The following is a 13,222-nucleotide window of genomic DNA, read 5'->3' as shown; positions in this document are numbered from 1 at the left end:
TTATTTTGTGTTCTTTGTGGTAATTTTGTGTTGAGCTTAATATTCTATGTCAACATGAGTTTCTAGTTTACAATTTCAACAGTTACTTTGGGGCAGCTGTGGCTCAGGGTGTAGAGCGGGTTGTTCTATAACCAGGAGGTCGGTGGTTCAACCCCAGTCTTCCCCATTCCATCTGAAGTGTCCTTGAGCAAGGTACTAAATGCTAATACATAATGTAATTGATATGACCTAAGCTGATAATAAGTTTGTTACATGTATTTTGAAATGTTTTTGAAAGATGGATATGTTGTTACCTTTGTTTTTCTGGTTGATCTTCTTGTTGATGATCTTCCTCTTCCTCTTCGCTCTTCACTATCTGTTTTCCTTCTCCCTCCTCTTCATCCATCACTTCTTCTCGCTCCTGGTCTCCGGGGGTCGGTTCTTTAGAGTGCGACGCCTCAGAATCCTCAGAGCTTTGCGGTTGGTCAACAGGAAGTCTTCTGACGTTATCAGTGTCCAGTTCAAACCTGCTCAGATTGTTTAAAAGGAAATCAGCAGGGAGGCTTTTAACAAACATGCTTCCATCCTCCTCACTGCTGTAATCATCCTCATCACTGTGGTCTTCCTCCTCTTCCTCCTCTTCAGAGCAGGACTCGTCCGGCCCGTGGACAGGAGAGGTCATATAAGGCAGGCTGAGGGATTTAGTGTGTCGGCTGTGCAGGTCGAGGCTCAGCGGCCTGTGTGGTTTGAACACGGTTTGACTCCGGGTGCGTGTTTCGGGATCCGGCTGCAGGTGCACATGTTGCCCTGCAGGATCCGGGGGAGGCTCAGCTTGAACCATGACTTCATACTCGTCGTCTGAGTGACCAGGAGGCTCGACGGAGAACTCGTGCACCTGAGAGATGAAGAGAGGAGAGAGACAGAGAAAGAGAAAGAGAGCATTTTCTGCATCAACAACTAACCCTCCTGGCTCTCTGGCAATGATACTGTCCGCTTCTGCCAACGCACCTTCAAACCACCTCATCTGTAGAATATACAACACAAACCTGATATGAGTTGCTGCTGTCCATGTGGTCCATGGTGCAGCAGTCCATGTGGTCCAGGAATTCAAAGTTATCCTGAACGTAGCCAGACAGCACCTGGTCGTCTCCCTCCGCCACGGTCGAGTTCAGGATGTCGGACGCATCGAAAAAACGAACATCTTCAGGCTCGGTCACCTCTGGATGAGGATCAGCCAGTTCCATACCTTTCATATCTGTGAATGAAACACAGCCTACGGTCACAGAGGAGTTAACTATAGACTACACTGCACTAGCAACAGAATAAACTCAAATTGAAAGAATGCAGGGTTAAAGAAACCAGTTCATTCCACATTACAAGGACGTTAGACATGGAAGAAAATAACATTACATTCACCTTGAATGTAAATGTGATCAAGTGCATGAACTAGCTGGACTTACCCATGTAGTCACTGCTCCTGTCGTCTTGTTGGTCGTTTCTTGTTGCATCTTCATCATCTGTGTTGGAGTTGAGGCTTTTGACTAGTTGCTCTCTGGACAAACTTCGACCAACCATCACCAGCTCCGACTTCCGTCTACAACCTTTTCTGTCCTCTTCCTCCTTCTCCGCCTTTGCTCCTTCACCCTCCTCCTCGCCAACACCACCTGCCACCACTGTTTTCTCCACCACGTCCACAACTCCTCCCCTGTCTGTCTCCTCCTTTCTAACCTTCCTGCCTCCCTCCACCTTCATTTCCATCCTCTTGATTTGCTTCCTCTCCCCTTTTCCTTCTCCATCCTTTCCTTCCACCCTGTCCCCTCCATCCTTATCCCTGCCACGATGGATGACCCGGTCGCTCCCGCGCCCTTGCAGCACCCCCAATGCCAGGCCGGAGGTGATGTGTAGTGGCACAGTAACCATGGTGGGCCCTGTGATGTGCATGGCCGCTCTTCGTCCTGCTTTGGCTGAGAGACCCGGGGATCTGGACTGGAGACCCTCTAAGCCCTCAGGGTCGAGAGCAGTGTAGGTGCCCTGGGTCCCCCCGCTCACTAACCCTGTTCCTCTGCGGTACGTCACAGCGTATTCACTGCCACCCATTCCACCAGGAGGTGCCGCGGCCTCTGAGCCCGGCTGTGGGGAGGAGGTGACGAGGGGAGACATGTCGGTGGAGGGAGGGGGTTGGGGAGGATGTTTGGAACCTGGAATATAAAACAAATAGTAATTAACCACATAGGTCACAAATTCTACTTATATTTAACATACAAATCAGTTTCCAGTTGATAACGTATATATTATGACTTTTGTTTTTCAAATTACAAGTTTTCTGAAATTTTATGTTTAAACATGTAAATGAGGCTATTGACAGAAATAACACTGGAAGGTTTTGGTGAATATACATAAAACATGAAGTGAAGATTTCTGTCTTAGAGGAAGATAAATATTTTTAATATTTTTGATGAACTGATCCTTCAAGAAAAAGGGGTGGAGTTTATCCCGCAGGTCGATTTAAGTATGTAGAATTAAATCTTTTCTGCTTTTTACATTTATTTGTATTTGATTTATCTTGAATCACAGAATCCATCGTGATTAGTGTGAGAAGAGCAGCACCTTCATTTGCATAAGACTGGATACTGAGGGAGTCCATGCTTCTTGCTGGTCTCATAGAAGGTCTGTCTTTCTCTGAAACCAAAAAAACAGTTTTAAGATATATATATATATAAATCTGTTATTCTATAAAACATAAAGAAATACTGGAACACATAGAAGATGATCAACATTAACATGATAATCTAAGATATATATATATATAGAAATAAAGACAGAAACCAGAGTAGGATTCATAGTCATGAGCAGGTTTTGTACCTTTAGCTGAGTGTTTGTGTCGTTTCCGTGTGTCTTGGAATCGTCCTCCGATGTTGAAGATGGACATCCACTTCCTGCCCTTCAGAGATCCTTTCCTCCTGAGGGGAACACAGACATTCACAGGTAGGTGCTTTGTATCTGATCTGTATTTCTCTGACACATTGCACATATATAGAATAATATCGTTACTGTGTTTATCATATTTATTTTGGATTCTCTTTCTTTTCTTATTTTATTCGTAGTACATTTACATACTGAATTTCCCCAACGAGGATCAATAAAAGTACATTTATCATCTTACAGGACGAATCCTGCATGATTTACTTCTGCCTTATCAAAAATAAATCTGGATTGTGATGTAATGATTCTCCTGATAAATGGACGCTCTCCTCACTTGTCTGTTCCCTCTATGATTGCATGGTAGGGTCTGATGGATGGTGGGCCGTCTCCTGGACTGATGTTCCCATAGTTGGCGACAAGCCGAGGGGGAACAGACTTCAGAAACAGTTCATCCTGATTGGACGCTGTTGATGGAGAGGGGAGGGACTTCCTTCTCTCGTCCGATTCATCTGAATTCGGCAGAAGAAAGAGATGAGGCCGAGGTAATCGTGTGTGTGTGTGTGTGTGTGTGTGTGTGTGTGTGTGTGTGTGTGTGTGTGTGTGTGTGTGTGTGTGTGTGTGTGTGTGTGTGTGTGTGTGTGTGTGTGTCTGTATGTGCGTGTGTGTCCCCTGACCTTCTTCAGGAAACAGCTGAGGGACGTGTGTGAGGATGAACTCCACGACGATGGACTGAACCCTGACCTCCATGAAGGCTGCCGTGCCGTTAAACCCAGTCGACTCAATGTCCTTTGACCTTAAAACACAGATCGATCCATTGATCACTGATTCATCATTAATTGATTGAGTGGCTTATAACTGATTATACTGGAAAACGTAAGGGAAGAAATGCTGAAAGGAATTAATAATGAAATAAATAATAAAGATAGAGTAAAATCTAATGTGTATTCAACCCAGACTATATACATGCCACTGATATCAGCGCACCTGAGCAGATTGGGGGCCCAGACGATGGCGAGGTTCCTGGAGTGCATGTTGGTCTCTGAGGAATACGAAGCCATTTTGACAAGGTGACGCATCAGGAACTCCAGAGTCCTGAGGAACAGAGTGGAGACAGGAACCAGGAGTAACAGATTATTGCTCCTCCGCTCGGAGGCAGAGAAACAAGCTGTGAACACGACACTGAGATAATAATTCATGTCAACAATTATTCACAGTTACACAACCAGCAGTTCCTTTCTGGTCACCTGAGAAATGTATTCACTATTTCTGGTGAGTCATGCGTTCACCTCTAGCTCAGTGCTTGTTTGCATTTGGTGGTGAACAGGTCGTGCACATTGGGTTTTTATTTAAAACGTTTTCGCAGCTTGCTGTTGCTGAAAATGACGCTAACAGGGCGGTGGAATTAAAGGCAAAAATAAAAGCCTTCAAAAACTGCTAAAAGGCAAAATCATAGCATGCAGGGTTTTTCCAGATTAAGGTCTAAGGTCTAATGTGCATCTTTCCTTTCCTATAAAATCTATCTATATGAGAAGTTCTAACCATATGAACAAATAGGCCGACTCTTCCCTGGATGTGGACTTTGTACAAATTAACTTTGAAGGGAAACGACATCACTAAAGTGTCTGGATATCGACTGGATGTCAACTCTCTCCTGCTTCTTAAAGAATTAGTCAGCAAGTTAGTTTATCTCCATCCGGATCAGTACAAGAGGCCGTCAGTGTGCAGCACCGTACCTGTAATGTTGTGGTGGTAGTTCCTTCAGCACATCTCCTATCTTCACCAGCCTATCCTCCTCCAACTGGATGGCAACAGCCTCCTGTCACACAGAAGGATCAGTTCAACACACTGGGACACACCATCTGTATGAATTCCTCCTTTGCATTTATCAGGTCCGTGCTGGTCTGTGTTCACTGGGAGGATCTGGACTTACTCTAATTTACTTATACATACTTTCTTTGCAGAGGTGGTTCTTTACCCCCCCTGTGATCTTTCTGAAACATTCCACCGAGCTACTCACAGCGAACTTGTCGTACAGCTGGTACGTGAGCAGAGGGTTCGGCAGCTCCCTGAAATAAGCTTTGCACAGAGAGCTGATACAGTGGATGTCCTGCAGATACACATCCTTGTTCAGGTCTGGGCTCCCGTCACTCTCAAACTCCCCCCTGGTGGTGGGGGAACAGGAAGTGTTTACATTTACACATAAAGGTTCAAGGAGAGGCACACACACACACACACACACACACACACACACACACACACACACACACACACACACACACACACACACACACACACACACACACACGCGCACACACAGGGACACACAACTTGCCTGAGTTTCTGGATGTTGGACGACACTCCAGACAACCTGTAGATTCCATCCACGATGCCATGATGCTCCACGAACTCACTGCAGTATCGTAAGACCTGAGGAACTGTGTCAAATGACTCACGTTAATGACCCGAGTACAACGTGAATCATTCAAAAACAACAAATATGAACACACACATTCTGATGTTGTGTATTTCATCTACAATCTTTCATTCGTTGTAGCCTAGAAACACAAATAGGCTTTGTTCCTGATTTCTCTATTGTTCTGTGTGGACACCTGAATGCCACGTCCATGTAGATTAGCATTAGAGACAATGTGGTGTATTTCATGTCCTTTTGTTTAGATGATTATTTGTAATGGAGCTGTGGGAGAATATGAAATGAACTGAATGAAAATCCATTCCAGTAGACCTGGATTATTTTAACTTTAACTGTAAAATGTGATTAAATAGATTAATCAGGATATACGGATATTTCTATAACACATAGTTTTACACATAGTTAGTGTGTGGAACAGAAAACAACACAGTATATTAGAATTGGACTGTTTCTTGGCCCGGGAGCCGTTTACTCACTCTCCTGAGAGGAGGCGTTCAGGTGCTCGAGCAGATCACATCCAAACACCTTCTCTTTGTTCCCTCCTCTTCTCCGAACTCTTCGCATCTCTTCCTGTCGGCAGAGTTCTCCTCACATCCAGACCGAGCTGCTCCGCTTATCACCCGTCACACCGACTCCGCCGGCTCTGGTTAATGTGGCAGTGGCAGAGCAGAGGTGGAGCACATCTCAGAGATTCTGACCGAGCTGCTGCTTCCTTCACTTCAGTGCATGTTGTCGGCAGCTTCCTCTGTGAGCTGCGTTGCGTTGGAGTCGATGTGTTAGGACATACTTTCATTTATCGTCCTCTCTGCAACATGAGAAATAACAAACATTCCTTTTTGTGTCTAAATCAGCCTCCTCCAAAAATCAAACAACAAGTGGCACAGAATACGTTGCTCTTCACTTCCCCCCCCAATGCACTCAAATTATCTTCGAATAAAAGGCCACACCCTTGCCGCTTTACTTCTCCTATTCAGAGAAGTGAGCCTCTGACTGTTTCACTCCACTCATACCATAATGTCACTCTGGACTGGTGGACGCACCTAAACCTCAAATCTCGGCCCCTGCCCGAGGCCTGAGTTCACTACAGGCCGGCTCTGCTCCCCTCACACGCATGTCACGGCCATTGAGGCCCCTTGTTCACTGCAGCGGAAGTCGAGCCTGAGCACATAGACTCACACAGACATTCAAACTCTCTTCCCCATCCCCTCCATCGTCCTGACACCTGCCCCCTGCTCTCCCTCAGTCCGGCATCCCTCCCTCTCCGTCCACCTCCAGGAAAGAGTTCCAGTGTTGGGAGAAATGAACAAGTTAAGAAGGAAATAAGCGCGTTCCTACCTTCACTCTGCATCGGCACAAGAAGCAGCATATAATGATGACGCAAGAAACCACTAAACTTCCCCTGGTAACTTCCTGAGTGTGTCTCCTTCTCTCGTGCTTTCTCTTTGTGTGAGGCGCACGGTTTCTTCGCCTCTGCCGATTGAGAAGAGAAACCAGTGCATCTATTTCCCTTGTGTGTTATTCACCCTGACAACAAGAACATGGACAGTGAATGTACATGAAGGACAATACAGCCACAGACAAAAGACTAATGTGTTTGGCTACGTATTAATATTTATCACTAGATACTAATGGACAACACAGAGCCTCAGTGAGTACTGCAAAAGTACCACAAACTAACACACGGTACCTCACAGAAAGTACCACAAAGAATCAGAAGGTACCAAAGCAAACAGTCACTACAGTAAGAAAGTATAAAATCACACAGTATTGTACATCAATCAATAGAATTTACACCAAAGACAAAACACTACAAAGGAAGAAAAAAGGGCTAAAAGTACTCACCACAACTAATTACATATTTTACTTTATTACTGGGGTAGACCCAGAAGTCACTGGAGGGACGACATATTCCACCTGGACTGGGAAAACCTCAGGATCCCCCAGGAAGAGCTGGATAGTGTGGCTTTCAAAGGGGACGTCTGGGATGGAGGGACAATATTACTATGAAAGAGTACTTCAGAATGAAAGATACAGTGGTAGTGTATACTATTTACTATAAAGTGGTATATCTCAACACCTTTATTGTGTTTTTGCAACATTCAGCAGCATCTGGAGTATTTGATCGACTGAGATTCTCTCATGCAGAGTCAGGAGTTAATACTGAAGTTTTCACTGAGTCAGTATTTGATAAGGTTCCTGTTAAAATGTGATTTCACAGCTCTCCAGAGTTCGCAGTATTTTGAGTTAGTGAAATGGCCACAGAAGCAGAACTACGCTAGAAATAACTAGAGTTAATGGGCATATACTTCATTTATACATATACACAGAATATGTGTGTTGCATCTTTCTCTTGTTTACTTTCCTGCACTTATTTGCATCTGTGGGGAACAGCTTTGTGACTTCCTGTGTCTGAATATGCTCTGTGCTACTTGTGCTGACCTAATTTAGCTGTTATCTGATCTTTAAGAAACGGGTGGCACTTTCTTAAACGTATGTATTTTTTAAAATAAATATTAATTCAAAATGGTGTCACTTATAAATCATAAAAAATACATAATATAATATAATAAAATATAATTTAATAAAAACTGAATTGAATAGCTTTTATTTTGATTAATTCATTTTTGACATTGATTTTGTGAAGCACCTTGTAACCTTGTTTAGATAACTGCTTTTTAAATAAAGTTATAATATACTATAATATAATATAATATAATATAATATAATGGACTATGTCAATGGTTACATGAGGAAATGTGATTTAAAGAAAAATAATGATCATAATAATTATAATAATAAGGAAAGGTTTCATGAAATCAACAATAAATAATGATAATAATAATGATAATAATAATAATAATAATAATAATGATAATAATAATAATAATAATAATGATAATAATAATAATAACAGTAATAATAATAATAATAATAATAATAATAATAATAATACATTTATAAGAGAGGGAGGAATCATGTCTATAAAGAATTATTTTATTATATTAGTCATGTTGAATTGGGGTATACATTTACTTTAGGGCGTGTTTTCTGACAGTGCGCGTGTAGTTTCACATTTACGGTAACATCGCCAGTGACGACACGGACAGCTGCTATGGTAACCTCGTTTTAACTTCCGGTACGGGCCAAGATGGCGGAAATCAAGCGGAACGAGGGACACGGTGTTTTTAAAAAGCGCACAGACTTTGAGATGTTTGTTTTATTCACGTTGCAGAAGATGTTAAAATATTATTGATGTAAACGGCCAGGGAGGGACAGACACCGCCCGTGCGAAGCGTAAGGGTGAATAATTCGTCATCCCTCGGTACCATCCGCAGGAAAACAACATCCGCCTCCTGACGCTTCTGTGACCGGGACCTGTCCACGTTCTCCTCCTGCAGGAGTCACACGTTGAGCTAATAGCTGAAGGAGGAGGAGCTGAAGCCGGGAGAAGATGGAGAGCTGCGGCTTCCAGAACCAGCTCCTCTCCGTCATGGAGGTGCTGGCCAAGGCGGCGGTTGAGGAGATCAACCGGCGAGTGGAGGACAGCTGCGCGGTGCTGCGGCTGGAGGTGAACCGGAGCAGGAGGGACATCGAGCTGCTGAAGAACAAGTGTGAGCTGATGGAGGCCGAGCTGAGGAGGAGCAGGCTGAGGGCCCGGAGGAGAGGTGAGGAGGAGGAGGAGGAGGTGGAGAGGAGGAGAGGAGGAGAGGAGGAGGAGGAGGAGCAGGCTGAGGGCCCGGAGGAGAGGAGAGGTGAGGAGAGGAGGAAGAGGAGAGGAGGCTGAGGGCCCGGAGGAGAGGTGAGGAGGAGGAGGAAGAGAGGTGAGGAGGAGGAGGAGGAGAGGTGAGGTGAGGAGGAGCAGGCTGAGGGCCCGGAGGAGAGGTGAGGAGGAGGAGGAGGAGGTGGAGAGGAGGAGGAGAGGAGGAGGAGGAGGAGCAGGCTGAGGGCCCGGAGGAGAGGTGAGGAGAGGAGGAAGAGGAGAGGAGGCTGAGGGCCCGGAGGAGAGGTGAGGAGGAGGAGGAAGAGAGGTGAGGAGGAGGAGGAGGAGAGGTGAGGTGAGGAGGAGCAGGCTGAGGGCCCGGAGGAGAGGTGAGGAGGAGGAGGAGGAGGTGGAGAGGAGAGGTGAGGTGAGGAGAGGAGGAGGGGAGAGGTGAGGAGGAGCAGGCTGAGGGCCCGGAGGAGAGGTGAGGAGGAGGAGGAGGAGGAGGGGGGGAGGTGAGGTGAGGAGAGGAGGAGGGGAGAGGTGAGAAGGAGGAGGGGAGAGGTGAGGAGGAGCAGGCTGAGGGCCCGGAGGAGAGGTGAGGAGGAGGAGGAGGAGGCTGAGGGTCCGGAGCAGAGGTGAGGAGGAGGAGGAGGAGGTGGAGAGGAGAGGTGAGGTGAGGAGAGGAGGAGGGGAGAGGTGAGGAGGAGCAGGCTGAGGGCCCGGAGGAGAGGTGAGGAGGAGGAGGAGGAGGAGGGGGGGAGGTGAGGTGAGGAGAGGAGGAGGGGAGAGGTGAGGAGGAGCAGGCTGAGGGCCCGGAGGAGAGGTGAGGAGGAGGAGGAGGAGGAGGAGGGGGGGAGGTGAGGTGAGGAGAGGAGGAGGGGAGAGGTGAGAAGGAGGAGGGGAGAGGTGAGGAGAGGTGAGGAGAGGAGGAGGGGAGAGGTGAGGAGGAGCAGGCTGAGGGCCCGGAGGAGAGGTGAGGAGGAGGAGAGTAGAGGAGGAGGAGGAGGGGGAGAGGTGAGGAGGAGGGGGAGGAGAGGAGGAGGAGGGGTGAGGAGGAGCAGGCTGAGGGCCTGGAGAAGAAGTGAGGAGGAGGAGGAGAGTCCTCTTCATCCACTTGGTGTGTTTACTTTCTGAAACATCATTGTGTGTGTGTGTGTGTGTCTGTTTACCCTCCAGCAGGGGACAGATGTTCTCCTCTGGTCAAAGTGATTCTCAGTAAACAAACTCAGATCCTAGACTGGGACACACAGATGGAAGCTGAGGCCTCACAGCAAACACAGCAGGTAAGAGCACAGGATGGATGGAGAGATAGATAGACAGATAGATAGATAGATGGATAGATGGATAGATAGATAGATAGATAGATAGATAAAACCTCTGTGTAGTTTATTCCCACTCAGTAAGTGTTGATGCTCGTGTTGCAGCGCGCCGACCTGGAGGCTCCTGACGAAGCCCAACATGTGCAGATTAAAGAAGAGTGTGCAGAGGAGGACGAGTGGAAGAACGACACGGACGACAAGCTGAGTGAGTGACGACACAAACTACTGCCACACACAAAGACCCTCAGGTTTTCAATCAGCTGACGTTGACCCGTCGGACGTCACTTCCTCGTCTGCTTCCTCGTCTACTTCCTCTTTCCTAACTGACTAATTCCTTATCAATCTTTAATTGTTCCCACCAGATCTTAAATGAAGCTCACATGTGGTTCCTTTGCTGTGTTTAGTTTCTGCAGCAGAACCGTCCCCGTGTTTCAAATCCTCGCCACCTCAGCAGACCGACGCCTTCGTGGATCACTACCTCTCAGCCGAGGACCCAGCAGAACCAGGACCTGAACCTGAACCAGAACCAGCCGGGTGCGACACTTTGCCACCAGAGCAGCAGCTGAGCGGCTCAGAACTCGTGGTGAAACACGAGAGGGAGGACGAACCAGACGAGAACGAGGCGCCGCTCGATTCCTGCCACACGTCTGTGACGGTGGACGGTCACGATCAGCTGTGGTTGTCCGGTCTCTGCCGGGACGCAGCCGATCCCAGCTTCTCCTACACGGCGGGGGGGCGGCAGGGGAAGCAGATTCCCGCCGTGTTCACGCCTCAGAGCGAAACTCATTCAGAGGACGCGGTGCCCAGAACTCACTCAGCAGGGAAGTCTCACTCCGTCCTGGTTCGAGTGAAAAGACGAGCGTCCAGAACATTTGGATTTGGATGTCGACGACCACAAGCAGAGGACGGACTCAACGCTCAGATCAACTCCCCGGATCAAAGCTCCATCGCTCACCAGTCGCAGCACCAGCGCAGAGACTTCACTCCCCCCTCGCTCAGGAGCCGAGACGAGGATCCGAGCCCGGCCGCCTCCTCCCTCTGCGGGCAGAGCGGCCGCGGCAGCTTCGGCCTGGCGAGGAGGATGAGGACGCCCTGGAGGTCCGGCATCGGCGAGAAGAGGTTCAGCTGCACGTACTGCGACAAGAGCTTCATGAGGTTCAGTCAGCTGAAGGAGCACCTGAGGAGTCACACGGGCGAGAAGCCGTTCAGCTGCGTGCAGTGCGGCCGCAGCTTCACCAAGCAGTGCAACCTCATACGCCACGCCGTGGTGCACAGCGGCGAGAAGCCGTACGAGTGCGCGCTGTGCGGGAAGTGCTTCACCCAGCGCTCCAGCCTCAAGTCCCACCAGAAGACCGCGCACTGAGCTCAACGGGTCTTTTTATACACGTCCGGTTCCTGTGTCCGGTCACTTAAAGAAATGTTGTAGTTTTTTTAAGCACATAGTGATAAAACTGGTTTAATTGTATTTGTCATTTCTATTGTTGTTGTTCTCACTACGTTTGTTTAATATTTTAACATATGATTTAATGTGGACTGGTCTCGTGTTGTAGCTCCAGAATTTAGTTGTGTCAGAAAAACAATAACCTCTTTTCATATTTCTCACAGATCAAATGTTTTTCCTTCGTCGGACAAAACCCAAAGATATTTAATTTATTAATCTATTCGTGACAGAGAAAAGCATCAAATTCTCACATGTGAGAAGCTGAAACAGCAAATATTTGAGAGGCAAATGTATTTAATTGATTAATGGACTAATCCTCACAGCTCTAATTTAGATTAAAGGTTCAAACAGTGTCTGGTTTACTGTGTTTTCAACCTCTCGTAGCAGCCACTCGTTTCCAGTCGTGTGTGTGTGTGTGTGTGTGTGTGTGTGTGTGTGTGTGTGTGTGTGTGTGTGTGTGTGTGTGTGTGTGTGTGTGTGTGTGTGTGTGTGTGCGTGTCTGTATGTGCGTGTGTGTCCCCTGACCTTCTTCAGGAAACAGCTGAGGGACGTGTGTGAGGATGAACTCCACGACGACGTGTGTGAAAATCTGTTCAACAGGTTCAACAGGTTCAACAACTTGTTAAAAAAACAGGAAGTATGCATAGAAGTGAACTGAAGCCAATAAGCTGCCTGACAGTTAAATACATTTGAATTTCCAAACCATGGTAAATGATCTGAGGGAACATTAAAACCAGCGTCTGGTCCTTTTAAACGTTTCTCTTCCTGTTATTAAAGCCTTTGTCTCATAGTTCAACACTAAACCAACATTTGAGCTGCTTTCTTTCAAAGTGACACTTTCCCCCCTTTGGATAAAATAAACTCTTTTATAAATCTGTTCTTAAAAAAAAAAAGTAAATATTTAGAAGATAAAATTCTCCTTGGTTGAACCTAATTGCTGAACATGTGTGTGGGAGCACCGAGAGATTACTAAGGATTAAATTAAAATATCAAAACATTTAAATATTAGAGATGAAGAACTAAATTCAGCTTTTAAAATAATTGATTACATCAGATAACAAGCATTTCTCATTCTTAGACATGTCAACATGTAGTGATGCTAAATGGGAAACTATGGTAAAATTTCCTCAAGTTAAATTAACCATCTCATTTAAGAAAAATTTTCATTCCACTTAACTGCAACAACCGATTAATAATAATAACTAGTTTGAATTGTGAGAAACTCTTTTTATTTTAGATCTATGCTCAGATCTGTGACAATGATACAAACCAGAGCCTGACTGATCAAAGTATACTGGTCTAATATTCCTTAGTGGGACTCACCTGTAGAAACAACCTTTCAACTTCATAAAGAAGAAAATTCTGGATCATCCACGTTTCAGAACATGCAAATCAAATCTGAAAGCAAAAGTTTCACATTTCATTTT

General features: G+C 46.2%; 2 protein-coding genes and 1 long non-coding RNA gene across 3 annotated transcripts in view; 2 read left to right on the top strand and 1 right to left on the bottom strand.

Moving 5' to 3' along the window:
* The window catches only part of si:dkeyp-68b7.12 (rho GTPase-activating protein 30), a 12,924-nt gene extending 6,978 nt beyond the window's left edge, over positions 1 to 5,946 (bottom strand). The window contains exons 1-12 of the mRNA XM_034614668.1: positions 5,809 to 5,946; positions 5,234 to 5,336; positions 4,919 to 5,063; positions 4,635 to 4,717; positions 3,886 to 3,993; positions 3,576 to 3,694; positions 3,236 to 3,410; positions 2,842 to 2,939; positions 2,587 to 2,658; positions 1,440 to 2,177; positions 1,026 to 1,234; positions 294 to 874 (exon numbers count right to left, since the gene is read on the bottom strand). Of these exons, the coding sequence (XP_034470559.1) occupies positions 294 to 874; positions 1,026 to 1,234; positions 1,440 to 2,177; positions 2,587 to 2,658; positions 2,842 to 2,939; positions 3,236 to 3,410; positions 3,576 to 3,694; positions 3,886 to 3,993; positions 4,635 to 4,717; positions 4,919 to 5,063; positions 5,234 to 5,336; positions 5,809 to 5,896 (2,519 nt within the window). The 5' untranslated portion in view covers positions 5,897 to 5,946. The remainder of the gene's footprint in view (positions 1 to 293; positions 875 to 1,025; positions 1,235 to 1,439; positions 2,178 to 2,586; positions 2,659 to 2,841; positions 2,940 to 3,235; positions 3,411 to 3,575; positions 3,695 to 3,885; positions 3,994 to 4,634; positions 4,718 to 4,918; positions 5,064 to 5,233; positions 5,337 to 5,808) is intronic.
* Positions 2,759 to 6,044, top strand: LOC117778847. The gene is made up of 3 exons (XR_004616855.1): positions 2,759 to 2,964; positions 3,266 to 3,443; positions 5,913 to 6,044. It is a non-coding gene; the product is annotated as an uncharacterized LOC117778847 (long non-coding RNA).
* Positions 6,045 to 8,457: 2,413 nt separating this feature from the next.
* si:ch211-155e24.3 (uncharacterized protein LOC100150696 homolog) lies at positions 8,458 to 12,148 on the top strand. Its single transcript, XM_034614682.1, has 5 exons — positions 8,458 to 8,997; positions 10,212 to 10,318; positions 10,460 to 10,559; positions 10,759 to 11,099; positions 11,136 to 12,148. The coding sequence occupies exons 1-5, from the start codon at positions 8,784 to 8,786 to the stop codon at positions 11,715 to 11,717; spliced, it is 1,344 nt and encodes a 447-aa protein (XP_034470573.1). The 5' UTR covers positions 8,458 to 8,783; the 3' UTR covers positions 11,718 to 12,148.
* Positions 12,149 to 13,222: the final 1,074 nt, after the last annotated feature.

The sequence above is a fragment of the Hippoglossus hippoglossus genome, chromosome 17, assembly GCF_009819705.1.
Source record: "Hippoglossus hippoglossus isolate fHipHip1 chromosome 17, fHipHip1.pri, whole genome shotgun sequence".
Classification (NCBI taxonomy): Eukaryota; Metazoa; Chordata; class Actinopteri; order Pleuronectiformes; family Pleuronectidae; genus Hippoglossus; species Hippoglossus hippoglossus.
The sequence above is the reverse complement of the archived record's forward strand: the minus strand, read 5'-3'. Positions and strand labels throughout refer to the sequence as shown.